This window comes from Triticum dicoccoides, chromosome 7B (assembly GCF_002162155.2).
Source record: "Triticum dicoccoides isolate Atlit2015 ecotype Zavitan chromosome 7B, WEW_v2.0, whole genome shotgun sequence".
NCBI classification, from domain to species: domain Eukaryota; kingdom Viridiplantae; phylum Streptophyta; class Magnoliopsida; order Poales; family Poaceae; genus Triticum; species Triticum dicoccoides.
This window is the reverse complement of record NC_041393.1, coordinates 130027511-130042830: the sequence shown is the minus strand read 5'-3', so window position 1 is coordinate 130042830 and position 15320 is coordinate 130027511. Positions and strand designations below refer to the sequence as shown.

The 15320-nt window shown below is 46.9% G+C and overlaps 2 protein-coding genes across 2 annotated transcripts in view; both read right to left on the bottom strand.

Moving 5' to 3' along the window:
* Positions 1-8537: 8537 nt before the first annotated feature.
* On the bottom strand, positions 8538-9648 carry LOC119338099 (chlorophyll a-b binding protein of LHCII type 1-like). The gene has a single exon (XM_037610394.1). It carries the CDS (start codon positions 9553-9555, stop codon positions 8755-8757), a length of 801 nt encoding a protein of 266 aa, XP_037466291.1. The 5' UTR covers positions 9556-9648; the 3' UTR covers positions 8538-8754.
* Positions 9649-10677: 1029 nt separating this feature from the next.
* LOC119336523 (alanine--tRNA ligase, chloroplastic/mitochondrial-like) overlaps positions 10678-15320 on the bottom strand; it is a 6602-nt gene continuing 1959 nt past the window's right edge. Inside the window, exons 3-11 of the mRNA XM_037608565.1 lie at positions 15078-15156; positions 14516-14650; positions 14261-14410; positions 14067-14177; positions 13071-13985; positions 12289-12561; positions 11968-12177; positions 11389-11543; positions 10678-11257 (exon numbers count right to left, since the gene is read on the bottom strand). Of these exons, the coding sequence (XP_037464462.1) occupies positions 10921-11257; positions 11389-11543; positions 11968-12177; positions 12289-12561; positions 13071-13985; positions 14067-14177; positions 14261-14410; positions 14516-14650; positions 15078-15156 (2365 nt within the window). The 3' untranslated portion in view covers positions 10678-10920. The remainder of the gene's footprint in view (positions 11258-11388; positions 11544-11967; positions 12178-12288; positions 12562-13070; positions 13986-14066; positions 14178-14260; positions 14411-14515; positions 14651-15077; positions 15157-15320) is intronic.

The window sequence follows — 15320 nt, the reverse complement described above, 5'->3', positions numbered from 1 at the left end:
GTTTGATGCCGCTCATGATGAGACCATTTGCATGTTCGACTTGACTGTTTGTTTGGGGGTGATAGACAGAGGCGTAATCGAACTTGATGCCCATGTTGCCGCACCAAATTTTCACCTCATCGGCTGTGAAATTTGAGCCGTTGTCGGTGATGATGCTGTGGGGGACACCGTAATGGTGTACGACCCCTGATATGAAGTCTACCACTGGTCCGGATTCGACCGTTTTAACTGGTTTGACTTCTATCCATTTTGTGAACTTGTCCACCATGACCAATAAGTATTTTTTTTCTTATGGCTTCCCCTTATAAGGAGTCCGACCATATCCAGCCCCCAGACCGCGGAGGGCCAAGTTATGGGGATTGTTTGGAGAGCGGTAGGGGGCAGGCGAAGAGTTGGCAACCAACACAATGTTGGACAAGGTCCTGTGCATCTGCCCAGGCTGTCGGCCAGTAGAAACCTATACGGAAGGCCTTGCTTACAAGTGCCCGAGCTGCATCGTGGTGCCCGCCGAGTCCGAAATGGATTTCGGCTAAGAGCTGCCGCCCTTCCTCTTCGGAGATGCATCTTTGGAGCACTCCGGTAGTGCTTTTCTTGTAGAGCTCTCCTTCATGGACTTTGTAGGCTTTAGAACGTTGCACAATACAATGTGCCTCATTTTGGTCCTCATGGAGCTCTTGCCTATTTAGGTAGGCTAAGAAGGGCTCGGTCCACGGGGCGATGACAACCATTATTTCGTGGGCCGAAGGTGTTATTTCGGTGGCAGAGCCTCCGATCACGTCAGATGGTTCGGAATCTGGGGTTGTATTCGGAGTTGGACTAGTATTGCCGGACTCCCCTTCCCATACCACGGACGGCTTGAACAGCCTTTCCAAGAAGATATTAGGTGGGACGGGGTCGCGTTTAGCACTGATGTGGGCGAGGATATCCGCCGCTTGGTTATTTTCTCTGACCACATGGTGGAATTCGAGCCCCTCAAACCGAGATGACATTTTGAGGACGGCATTACGATAAGCCACCATTTTCAGATCCTTGGCATCAAAGTCTCCATTTATCTGAGATATTGCGAGGTTCGAGTCCCCACGCACTTCGAGGCATTGTATGCCCATGGAGACTGCCATCCGAAGGCCATGCAACGGAGCCTCGTATTTGGCTGCATTGTTGGAGTTTGTGTATAATATTTGGAGTATGTATTGGACCGTGTCTTTGGTGGGGGATGTCAGGACAACACCCGCTCCTAATCCGGCCATCATTTTAGAGTCGTCGAAGTGCATGATCCAATTGGAGTATGTGCCATACTCTTTAGGGAGTTCGGCTTCTGTCCATTCGACGACAAAGTCAGCCAGTACTTGCGACTTAATGGCCCGTCGTGGTTTGTATGTTATGTCGAACGAAAGGAGCTCGATAGCCCATTTAGCAATTCAGCCCGTTGCGTCGCGGTTGTTTATTATATCATTGAGTGGTACTTCGGAGTCCACCGTAATCGAACACTCTTGGAAGTAGTGTCCTAGCTTCCAGGATGCCATGAAGACCATGTACGCTATCTTTTGATAGTGTGGGTACTGAGATTTGCATGGAGTGAGGACAGTGGACACGTAATATACCAGCTTTTGGAGTAGGAACTTGTGTCTGTCTGCTTCTCGTTCGACGACGAGCACTGCGCTTACAACTTGGTGTGTTGCAGCTATGTATAATAGCATGGGTTCGCCAGTATTTGGCGCGGTCAGGACTGGATTGGTGGCCAAGAGTGCCTTTATTTCTTCCAGTCCGGCCGTGGCTGCATCCGTCCACTCGAAGTGTTCGGTGCGTCGAAGAAGGAGATAAATGGGTAGTGCCTTTTCTCCTAATCGGGAGATAAAGCGGCTTAAGGCAGCCACACATCCAGTTAGTTTCTGGATCTGCTTGAGGTCTGTTGGGATAGCCAACTGTGATAGAGCTCGGATTTTTGCCGGATTTGCTTCAATTCCTCTATTGGGAACGATGAAGCCGAGCAACTTCCCAGAGGGTACACCAAAGACACATTTCTCTGGGTTGAGCTTGATGTCGTATGTTCGAAGATTGTCGAACATGAGCCTCAAGTCATCTATTAAAGTTTCAACATGTCTTGTTTTGATGACCATGTCATCTACATAAGCCTCTACTGTTTTGCCGATTTGTTTTTCCAGGCATGTATGAATCATGCGTTGATAGGTTGCGCCGGCGTTTTTGAGCCCGAAAGGCATGGTGTTGAAACAGAAGGGGCCATATGGCGTAATGAAGGCCGTTGCGGCTTGGTTGGTCTCCGCGATCTTGATTCAATGGTATCCGGAGTATGCGTCGAGGAAACATAATGAGTCGTGTTCTGCGGTGGCGTCGATGATTTGATCAATGCAGGGGAGGGGGAAGGGATCCTTAGGGCAAGCCTTATTGAGGTCCTTGAAATCGACACATAGGCGCCAGGATTTATCTTTCTTTGGTACCATTACCAAGTTTGCTAGCCAATCCGGATGTTTGATGTCTCTAATGAATCCGGCCTCGAGTAGCTTGGCTAGCTCTTCTCCCATGGCTTGCCGCTTAGGTTCTGAGAAGCGCCTAAGAGTCTGCTTGACTGGCTTGTATCCTTTCAGTATATTTAGGCTGTGTTCGGCCGGCCTGCATGGGATGCCCGGCATGTCTGAAGGATGCCAGGCAAAAATATCCCAATTCTCACACAGGAAATCTCGTAGTGCGGTGTCTATTGTGAGGTTCAACTATGTCCCAATGGAAGCTGTCTTTGTAGGGTCCGTTGGGTGGACCTGGAATTTGACTATCTCGTCCGCGGGTTTGAAAGAGGTGGACTTGGGTCGCTTGTCGAGTATCACGTCGTCTCTGTCCACTGTGGCATGCAGCGTTGTCAGCTCTTCGGCCGCGAGGGCTTCTGATAATGCCTCCAGGGCTAGTGTGGCAGTTTTATTTTCGGCGCGGAGTGCAACGTCTGGATCACTAGCTAGAGTGATGATTCCATTGGGCCCAGACATTTTGAGCTTCATGTACCCATAATGGGGTATAGCCTGGAAGCTTGTGAATGCGTCCCGCCCTAAGAGGGCGTGGTATCCGCTACTGAACGGGGCCACTTGGAATGTAATTTCTTCGGACCTGTAATTCTCCGGCATGCCGAATACCAGATCCAGTGTGATTTTCCCTGCACATCGCGCTTCCCGACTGGGGATGATTCCCCTGAAGGTCATGCTGCCTTGCTCAATGCGGCTCTTGTCAATTTCCATCTTGTTGAGGGTTTCTTCGTAGATGGGGTTTAGTCCACTTCTGCCGTCCATGAGCACAGTGAGCCGAAAGCCGTCCACGATTGGACTAAGGACCAAAGCGGCTGGTGCCCGGACTGTTCAGAATTGAGGTTCGTCAATGGCATTGTAAGTTATAGCCATGTCGTTCCATGGATTTATTGTTGCCACATGGCAAACTTCGGCGAGACTGCGCTGAGCTCGCTTGCGCCTATTATTTGAGGCGAAAGTCTCGAAGACTGTCAATACTGTATTGTTGTTTCCGGCGGGATGTTGCTCTATTGTATGGTTTATGAGGAGATCCTCGCCACTCTTTGCAACCTGCCGGAGTATCCAACATGCTCTAAGGCTATGTGTTGGCGTGGTATCTGGTGTGCTGTGAATTTTGCATGGCCTCATTGACCATTTCTCCAATACGGTTCCGCGCCTTGCATCGGGCTTTGGTTTTTTGGCAATTGAATCGGGTAACTTACGAGAGTTTGCCCTTTTAGTTCGGACGAAGGGTTTAATGAGAGCCGGATTATCCCAGAAATTTGTTTGGGTTTTCCAGGCGCTCTCCATTGCGCAGTATTTTTGCACTATGGCCGCTAAGTCAGCGAAGCGTGCTATGTCACGGCGACTTATAGCGTTGAGGATCCCTTTGTCCATGCAATTTTTGCAAAAGAGGGAGATTGCGTCTACCTCGCGACAGTCCTTGACCCTGTTTATCACAAGGAGGAATCTGGCCCAGTGATGATGTACCGTCTCTTGGGGCTCTTGTCTGATATTCGAAAGATTGAATAAATCTGGGTGGGTGGGCGGATTTGAATTCGAATCCTGACCCAGGGGCGAAGAAGCTTCCGAGCTTAATGGCTCGGGTTTCGGAATGTTGCCCAATTTCTTTGGCCCGCCGCCCGATTCTGAATTCGGGGCTTGGGTCATGTCCTCCCGTGAGCGGGTGTCCGGCTTGGAGAGCTCGGAAATCCGGACATAGTTCGTCCTCAAAGTAGAGGGAGAATTCATATGATGCTCTTCCACTACCGCTATCTCATGGGTGACCGGCGGAGAGTAAATTTCCCTTTGGTCGGGTTTAAGCCTGATCCAATCATAGTCTGTAGCGATGCCCAGGGCGCTGATGCGATCCAAGAGCTCATTAAGAGAGGAGAGCTCCATTGGATCCATATGTTCGGCGACTCCCGAATCGACGTGGAGGCTGTTTTTGATGACCTGAGAAGTCATCGTCGGCGCGACAGCCGATCGGGCGGTTACGATGAAGCCGCCCAGCCGGAGAGTTTGGCCGAGGGCCAGGGCTCCCCTAGAGGTGATGTTGTCCTTGACAACGAGATGAGCCATCAAGCCTTATCGCGACAACACAGCGGAACTCTCAATGAAAGCACCAATGTCGGTGTCAAAACTGGCGGATCTCGGGTAGGGGGTCCCGAACTGTGCGTCTAAGGCTAATGGTAATAGGAGATTGGGGACATGATGTTTACCCAGGTTCGGGCCCTCTCGATGGAGGTAATACCCTACTTCCTGCTTGATTGATCTTGATTATATGAGTATTACAAGAGTTGATCTACCACGAGATCGTAGAGGCTAAACCCTAGAAGCTAGCCTATGATTATGATTGTCTTGTCCTACGGACTAAACCCTCTGGTTTATATAGACACCGGAGGAGGCTAGGGTTACACAGAGTCAGTTACAGGGAAGGAGATCTATCATCCGAATCGCCAAGCTTGCCTTCCACGCAAAGGAGAGTCCCATCCGGACATGGGACAAAGTCTTCAATCTTGTATCTTCCTAATCCAACAGTCCGGCCAAAGTATATAGTCCGGTTGTCCGGATACCCCCTTATCTAGGACTCCCTCAACACCCCATAGAAGAAGACCACGCATATGGATGCGCATGAACCCCACAAACTCAGTGTAGTTGGTGCCATCGAAGATCACTGAGCACCGAGGAACAACAACATAGCCCGAAGAAGACATGAGGAATCTCTTTTTTTGGTCAACTCTCCCCGATCTGGATCGGGGCTGAGAGACTCACTCAAGCCCGATGCAACCTCGAGTGGAGTGGGGAATCGAGAGGAAGGGGAGCCCAGGAGAAGGGCCAGCCCGGGACAACACCAGCGGCAGCTGAAGGAGCAGTGGCTGCCAGCCAGAGGCAGATGCGGCCGGCGCAGCAGACGAGGGCGCGGCCGGGGCGCGACCGGGCAGAGATGGCGCGGCCGGGTCACGGTGGGGGCACGGTCGGGCGGAGCAGGCAGGGCGCACAGAAGGAGCGGCTCGGCCGAGCGGGGATGGCGCAGCCGGGGGCAGGCAGAGCACGGTCAGGGCGCGTCCCTAGTCACAGCCTTAGGCGCGAGCGCGGGCAGAGCATCAGCAGGCTGCTGTCGGGGGCGGAGAAGGTGGCCGGGGACGGGGAAAGAGGTGGCCGGCGACGAGGAAGGCTAGGCACAGAGCTACAGCATGCGGGAAGAGGAAGAGGAACCTCGCAACTGATACCATGTTGGATAAGTGAGCAACTGACTTTACTGAGGGCCAAAGGCCATTACATATACATGTGTGACAAAGTGTGGGCAACCCCTTATACAATGGGGATATACCAGACAGAGGCTATACACATCTAACAACGGGTGCCTCAAACGGACCTCAAACACCCGGACTGACCAACACCCCTCATATCCAGCCCAAATATTGGGCGGATATGGGAGCGTCGGGGCGCTCCTGGGCATGCCCGCCACGTCGAACCCCATAGCCCAATCCCACCGCAAATTGCACCAAATCCCCCCCCCCCCAACCTACCGGATCCATTTGCTCTCTCCTCTCTTCTTCCTCCTCTGCGTCGTCCGTCTTGCAGCTCCACCGTCACGCGTGCTCCACAATCGTTCCTAGTCTCTGGGCCGCTAGCTCCGGCAGAGCAGTCCTCTATCCCGTCCTTCATCGCGTGGGACATCTTCATTGGCCCGGAAGCCACCGCGGTACACCCGGCAACTCTCTGACTCCGCCTTGCGCTTGATGTGTTCGACACATTGTCTGGCCGGATTTTTTGTGATTTTATTAGGGAAAACGATGCATTCCGATGCTTCGTCGTACGCGGAGTATGGACCGACAGAGCTTGATGAAATGATTCATGATGAGTTCTTCGATTCCTCGGATTCGGACAAAGAAGTGTACATGATCATGCTCATGAGCATGCAAGAGGAAATGGTCCGGAAAGTGGAGCATATTCTCAACTTCAAGGGCCCAATCAAAGGGAGACGAGTGATCAACCGGGATAGGGTGTCCGGAGCAAAGCTACTGCACAAGGACTACTTTCCTCCCGACCCTACTTCCCCAGATGATCCATGGTTTCTTCGATGTTTTTGCATGCGGAAACCATTATTTTTGCGCATTGTGGACGGAGTGGAGGCACATGACGACTACTTCAAGCTCACAAGGGATTGCTTCGCACAACTCTCTTTCTGTGCCAAGCAGAAATGCACGGCTGCTCCGAGGATGCTTGCACTAGGTGCTGCTGCAGATGTCGTTGGTGAGATGGTCAGGATGGGGGAGAGCACATTCTTGAAGACTATTGTCAAGTTTTCCCGCGCCATGGTGGAGGTGTTTGGACTTGAGTATCTCAGAGAACCAAATGCCCATGACACGGAGAAGTTGTTGGCTATTGGTGAGGCAAGGGGGTTTCCAAGAATGCTCGGATTAATTGATTGCATGTGTTGGCAATGGAAGAACTGCCCTAAAGGTTCGCGGGGAATGTATCACACAAAAGAGGCCACCATCATAATAGAAGTGGTGGCATCACATGATTTATGGATTTGACATGCCTTCTTTCAAATGTTGGGTTCTCACAACGACATCAACGTGCTTCAACGGTCCCCGGTGTTCAAGAGGCTTTGCAACGGGGAATCACCACCGTACAACTACACCGTCAACGATGGAGAGTACAACATGGGATACTATCTTGCCGATGGTATCTATCCTTAGTGGGCGGAGTTTGTGAAGACCATATCTGAACCGCATGGCAATAAATAGAGCCACTTTGCAACAATGCAGGAAGGGGCTAGGAAGGATGTGGAGAGGGCATTTGGTGTGCTTCAAGATCGTTGGGGAATTGTGCATAGCAGTGCAATGTTGTGGGAATCAAAAACTTTGTGGTAGCTGATGACATGTTATGATTGTCGAGGATGAGGGTGATGATGTAGCCCAAGAGGATCAAGATGCAGCTCAGCTTATCAACTTTCTATAGATGCATCGGAATTTTTGAGATCATCAGGTGCACACGCAGCTACTCAATGATCTTGTGGAGCACATGTGGATCCACAATGGAAACCAAGGAGCTAATGTTTGAGTTGTGCACTTAAGATAAATTGATGTAAACACTATCTATGCTCAGTACCAACATTTGTTACTTTCGTGTGGCATTGACTTGTATGGTCGACGTGCATGGATTTGCATGGATTTGAGGTATGTGGATGCCAGGAGCGAAATATAAGGACCCGTCCGGATGTATCCGCGGACGTATAGGGGGTCGGATTTACCAAGACGGGTTGTAGATGCTCTAACATGATGGAGAGATCAGATGGAATGGTCCACCATTGACTATGGACTCCCTCCCTTCCTAGCTCACCATGGACCCATGGACCCATGGACCAAAGATTAGCTCCACCACATTTCCCACCTACTATCTCAAGGGTAAGTCTGTCATTTGCCAAGGACCCCTAACCCATACAGCCCTCCCCACGGGCATGTACTCCATCCACTCTCACTTGGCTAAACTGAAGGGGGGGAAGGGGCACTGGAGCTCCTAGAGAAACATCGATGAGGCCTAGGGTTGAGTCAGAGGAGATGTGTTTGACTCGGACACATGAGAAGAGTCTCACCAGTGCATACCACAATTTTTACGGTAATAATATTTATTACAATTCTCAACTCCTTGTTAATCAATTGTAACTATAAACAAGTGCATTTAACCTCTTGGCGATTGTATTCTTTATTTTCCTGATGACGTTAATGGAAGCGTTTATTATCGCGAAGTTAGTATTACATGCAAAGAAGTTAGTATTACATGCAAACAAAAGGAAACAACACCGAAGCACATACTCTTGTTGGACCAAATTTCCGCGACCCGCATTGAGGTTATTCCTATTGGTTGATATTTGGCAAGTATTTTGACCGAACCTAAATAAGCTCCCAACCATATACGTACCAAATTTGAGCACTACATATTTACTGACAGCCGACATTACCAGTGCACAAGTCGTTGTCTAGTAAAGTAGAGTGCAACCACAACAAGTAGCTAAATACAGGACATGAGAATGAATGTTGATAAATCAAACAATACCAGTGCACAAGTCGTTGTCTAGTGAAGTATAGAGTGCAACTACAACAAGTAGCTAAATACAGGACATGAGAATAAATGTTGACAGATCAAACAATGCTTTTGCACGGATTCTTGTAATTTACATGATGGTAGTACATATCAGACCACCCCGCCAGCCCTCAAGTCAACCCTAGTAGGTGTCTTACTTGCCGGGCACGAAGTTGGTGGCAAATGCCCACGCATTGTTGTTGACGGGGTCGGTGATATGGTCAGCGAGGTTCTCTAGTGGGCCTTTGCCGGTGACGATAGCCTGCACAAAAAAGCCAAACATGGAGAACATGGCAAGACGGCCGTTCTTGATCTCCTTCACCTTGAGCTCCGCAAACGCATCAGGGTCGTCGGCTAGCCCGAGTGGGTCAAAGCTACCTCCGGGGTAAAGTGGGTCAACGATCTCGCCGAGTGGGCCACCGGCAATGCGAAACCCCTCGACAGCGCCCATGAGCACAACTTGGCAAGCCCAAATGGCCAGGATGCTTTGCGCGTGGACGAGGCTGGGGTTACCGAGATAGTCTAGGCCACCCTCACTGAAGATTTGGGAGCCGGCCTTGAACCAAACAGCCTCGCCAAACTTAACACCATTGCGGGCAAGCAATTCAGGGAAGACACAACCGAGGGCACCAAGCATGGCCCATCGACAGTGGATCACCTCCAGCTCACGGTTCTTTGCGAAGGTCTCGGGGTCAGCTGAGAGTCCAGCGGTGTCCCACCCATAGTCACCGGGGAACTCACCGGTCAAATAGCTCGGCGGCTCACCTGATAGTGGGCCAAGGTAGAGCACGCGATCGGCACCGTACCACGGGCTGCTTGAAGCAACTTGCTTTGCCTTTGCCGCAGTCTTGCGCATGGTGACGCGTGCCTCACCGAAGAGGGCCGACAACGACACATTCTTCACCGCCTTGCCGGCGAAGGCCGGGGAGGAGAGGGACATGGTGGCCGCTGCCATTGGGTTGCTAGGACGGGAGTTGTCCCTTAGGTTCTCCGATGGAGCGAGGGAGAGGCTTAGTGTGAGCTGTGAGATGGCTTGAGAGCACAGAATAGAATGAGGGGGCTATTTATCGCATTGTAGCAAGCAGGGGGCACCGGGGGGTCGCCCACGAGGCCAGGAAGATATCTGTTGCTGTGATGCCATTGGTGCAGCGGGAGTCTCAATAAGATCGGATACACTTGTGGCTATGGATAGCTGGCAATCTCCCTAGAGAGAGGTGATTGGGTTGTGTTGATGTAGTTAAGATCGGTCTACAAATTTGTGCAAAAAGAGTGCATCTGTGCTTTGTGATTAAACTATGTTAAACCTGATCCTAAGTGCATAATTAATTATTTCCGTGGGTAAGAAAAGGGTGTCATGGCAAAATAAGTGTATAATTCAAACGTCTGACAGCTGTTATGTGCATGGACTGGACATACAAAGGAAATAAAAGTGAGGGTTGACCTTGAACATTTGTGTTCATGCTCATGGAAACAATGTAAATCATTGTCATGGAAACTTCTCATGAAAATAGTTATATCTTTGTATAAACCACTGTGCCATAAAAACAAAGTGCCAAGAATTAGTGCAATGTGAAAACGTGACATAATAGTGTTCAAAAGTGCAATTTGTTCTGTAATCCGACTAACTTACTCATACACTAAAAGCGAAATACTACTACCACACACTCTTTCGATATCTCATCATTTTTCTATGTTCGAAAAAAAATTGATTTTAACCTGATAAACAAGTGGCCAAATGGCAAAGTACAAGATAATGATCAATTAACAAGGATTGTTCTTTTAGGCAGACACAACCCTTATTGCAGAGGAAAAAGAAACAGGGGATCTACAACCATAACTTTGTCCTTTTCGTTCATTAGCTAAAGATGGCAAATCAAATCCCCCTAATTCATGTATTTTACTCCCTCCGTCGACGTTTTTTGACACTATACTAGTGGCAAAAAGCGTCTTATATTATGGGACGGAGGGAGTAGTTGCGAAGCTTCCAAACAGCCTACAGCAACAACAAACATGAGATTTTTTTCTCATGGTTTCTGTATTCCTGCATTTCCCATGTTGCAAACTGGACCCAAATCTATGTATTCCAGCATATATGTGCAACTGTTGTCCCACCAGCTACAAAATGATTAAAATGAACCTTCACTCGCCACGGTGCAGTATACCACTTGGAAGAAGTCAAGGAAAGATCCAAAAAAATGTCTGCTTGCACTCTTGGTGGCCAGAAGGAACGATTTACATAAACCCAGAAAGGGGCAACAATTTACATATGCTTGTGAATATATGCTCTATTTCCTATGTATGTAAATGGCTCTATCGAAGATCAGCTGGCTTTTGAAGATACCGCTGCAACAATTTCAGCTCTAGCCTTCTCTAGGGCATCCGGTAAGTTCTCTGGCTTCCGACCGCCAGCCTGCGCAAAGTTCGGTTTGCCACCACCACCTCCACCGCAAAGTTTCGCTATTCCACCCACAAACTTGCCTGCTTGCACTCCCAATTTCACGACTCCAGGACTGAAGGCAGCGACCAGGCTCACCTTACCGTCTCCTGGACTTGAACCTAAAATCACCGCGGCTGGGTCTTGGAGGGTTCCCACGAGATGCTCAGCTGCGCTTTTCAGCCCATCAGCATCCACATCCCCCATGTTCTCAACTAGGATCCTACAAAACACAAATTTTTAGGAGAGGGAGGTTTAATAATAAGTAGCACAAAAATACTGTATATTTGTGAAAGCCAGATAGACAGTACAGTAAGTAGGGTGCATACGAGTGGCAACAGTTACAGCAATTACCTGACATTATGAGGTTCAACGAGTACAGCTTTACTTGCCAGGGATGCTGCTTTAAGCACTGCGATTTTGCTGCGTAGAGATGATGCTTCATTTCTCGCTGTTCTTAGTTCTTCAAGAATTGTTTCTACTCTGCTGTTGACATCTTCTGCTTTGACCTGAAAAATAAGTTAATAGTTAAAATATCATGCTCCATGAGAAATAATTGAAACGTCTATGGCAGGCGCAAGGAAATTTTGAATGGCACGATCAACAGACCTCTCTCTCTTGCACTCTCTAATCACACTACCCACATCGGACAAGGTATTGCTTACAATTAAGTAGGCTTGTGCCTGCCTATTTTACATTTAAGTTTCGTCAAATCTGCACGTTTAATTAATGTAGTATGTGCATCTGTAACAGATCAACTAGTACCTGATGTAGCATATAGGTGGGTTTCAATGCACTTCAAAACGGAAATGCCAAATTCATTTGAACAAGTATGAAGATCATCAGATGCACAGATTTCAGCTACTCAAGTCATCGAGAAAATATGACATGTCAGGGGAGAAGAGAAAATCGCTACAATGAGTAGGACCATACCTTAAGCGAAGAGCATAAGTGTCGCATGTAGTTGTCCCGTGAACAAACATACTCAACAAATGCATCACCTGCAACTGCCTCAATCCTTCTGACTCCAGAAGCTATTCCCTGTTCTGAGATTATCTTGAATCCACGGATCTCCGCAGTATTACTGACATGAGTTCCACCACACAGTTCCATCGACACCCCAGGGACCTCGACAACTCTAACCTAGCAGAATTCACAAAAAATTTAAACATCGCATGCTGTGATATGACTTTGCAGAAATGTTGCTGTAATATCTTAATTTCGAATGCCATGTTTTGTTTTATAAATACCAACCTGTTCACCATATTTTTCTCCAAACATTGCAGTGGCACCAGCATTTTTCGCATCTTGCAATGCCATCACATTTGTCTCGAGATGTGTTGCGTCGCTAATCCATTGGTTCACTAGTGATTCAATTTCCAGTAACTCCTTTTCTGCAAGGGGCCGATGGAAACTGAAGTCAAATCGGAGACGGTCAAAAGCCACAAGGGATCCAGCCTGTGATGTCTCTGAACCAATGACACTTTTAAGAGCGGACTGTAGTAGATGTGTAGCAGTATGATGAGCCTAGACAGGGAAACAGAAAGAAGTTAAAGAAGAAATGGAAATAGATAGGTGCTGTAGCAAAAGATGCAATCGGTAACTTCCTGGATGAGCATTCGTTAGAGGCAAAATTTTTGTTTCAAGGCAACAGTAATATCATCATGTTCTAGCATATACTGAGAAGACACTAGATAATTGAGGTCACAAAGAGCTCATTTCCTTTTACTGATATTCATGCCAGTTACCAGCAATATCTTATGTGAATGTATGCTAAGCTATCAGAGGACACCAGCAAAACGAAATAACTATCTTGAGCAATATTTGTATCTTGTTTAAAGCCAGTAAAGGTGCCTAAATGATATTTGTCTAAAGCTCACAAAATTATTACAAATGTCTAAAATGCCGGCCAGCAAAAGCACACAGATGGCCCAACTATTAATTATTTATAAAATGGATGAAAACAGAAGCAAAATTTAATTATTCATAAAATGCATGAAGACGGAAGAAAGAAAAAACATTCGTAGGTTTCATACCTTGGCTCCCTGCCTCAGTTTTCCATCAACTGCAGCGTCGATTTTCTTTCCAACCTCGACTGACCCCTGTTTAATTGTGCCTTTGTGAACAAAGATGTTCCCCAGGGATTTTTGGACATCTTTGATTTCTATGACTGCATTTTGTTTTCCACCTTCCTCTCCATACACATATAAGAAACCATTGTCTCCAACTTGACCACCCGATTCAGCATAGAACGGTGTTCGGTCTAATAGTATTTCCACATCAGTACCTTCTGAAACATTTTCTACTGGGTTTCCATTAATTAAAAGACCTTTAACAACAGCTGTTGCAAAAAGGGACTCATAGCCCAAAAATTCAGTATCAGGGATACTTTTGACAATCTCGGTCTCATTTCCTACAGAAAGTTTGATAACATTGTGAGCAGCCTGAGATTGTTTTCTTTGGTTTTCCATTTCAATATCAAACCCCTTCATATCAATAGTAACACCCCGTTCACTAGCTATTTCAGCTGTAATCTCTATGGGGAAACCATATGTATCATATAAAAGAAATACATCTTTTCCAGATAGGCAAGGCTTGTCCCCGCCAGCACTACCTAATGCCTCATCCAGAAGTTCATCTAATAACTTTTCACCTCTTCCCAGAGTCTGTACAAATCGCAGCTCTTCCCTTAGAAGTTCTCCAAGAATCGATTTCCGCCTTGATTCAACATCTGGATCTATCTCCCTGCTAAGGCTAATTACTGTCTCAGCTAGAGAAGGTAAAAATGCACCTTCAGAGTTCTCGTGCCCATCACCTCTCATACCTATCAATCTACCAGTCCGGACTACCCTTCTTATAAGCCTTCGAACAACATATCCTCTCCCAATATTCGAGGGGATGACCCCATCTGATATGAGATAAACAACTGCCCTCATGTGATCACCAATTACCTAGCAAGATAGAAAATGCCAAAGGTTATGTCCATACAACTAATTTATCATGAAACAAGTAATAGATCCAGATTGATTTACTTTAAGATTTGTCCTCATAGCATCATCAGCTTTACTGTAGGAAACTAGTGCCATGCTTGCTGCCTTTTCCATTATTGGGAAAATCAAGTCTGTCTCGTAATTGTTTGGAACCTATATAATAGACAACTGTGCAAAGTTAGATTATAGCTCAAAAGAAAATGTTATGGACCATTTGAAGGATTGACGAGCATTACATCTTGAAGAATGCGCGCCATACGCTCAAGCCCCATTCCTGTATCAATGTTCTTTTGTTTCAATGGTTCTAGAGATCCATCATCATTTTTGTTGTATTGCATGAAGACAAGATTATAGAATTCGATAAATCGGCTATCATCATTCAAATCCTGCACACAACTATATGAACATCACTAATTTCAGTACTGGAGAACTCCATACAGAATAGAAAATACTGAACATTTAACCATCGATGCCATAGAATCTTTACATACCGCATTCAAGGATCCTCTCTCAGGATGGAAATCATAATACATTTCAGAACATGGTCCGCAAGGTCCAGTGGCACCACTAGTCCAAAAATTATCATCTTCGCCCATCCTCTTTATTCGTTCCTTTGGTACACCAACCTGGATAGAATAAGCAGGAAGAAATTCGTTGCTATAAGCTTAGCAAAATCCAAATGAAGAACATTATATCTTTCGAGTGTCATGTACCATGATACCAAACACGATCCCTGCACCTCTCAAAAGAAACGTGCAAGTTTGACATTTCAAATAACTAGCAAAGAATCACAAATTCATTACACAGAATATCTACTCTCTTTTTACTAAAACTGAGTTGTTCTGGAAAAGTTGCATATTTTTCTGGGGATTTTAAAGGTTTTTTGTCTATAGATATATCTCGTGAATTCTTAACTATGGACAGGGTTAAATTAATTTGAGAATTGGCAGTGATATGTGGTTAAATGTACTATATGTTTATCACTGCAGTAACAAACAAACAAACAGAGAAGGTATGCAAAATTGCAGAAATATGCAGTTTTACACAACTGACCTCATTGAGCCAAATAGAGAATGCCTCATCGTCATCTTCAAATACACTAATCCACAATCTTTCTGGGGGTAATCCATACCTAAACAAAGTTCACAAACAAAATGAATGGTAGCACTAGCAGAACATGAAAAGGAATTGCAGGAATGCTGCTGTGTGGCACCTCATAGCATGTTCTAAAGGTTCCACTGAGTCAAGGAAAAAGTCCACTTTCCTCCTCAAGTAACACAAATTTCCACCCCCCCC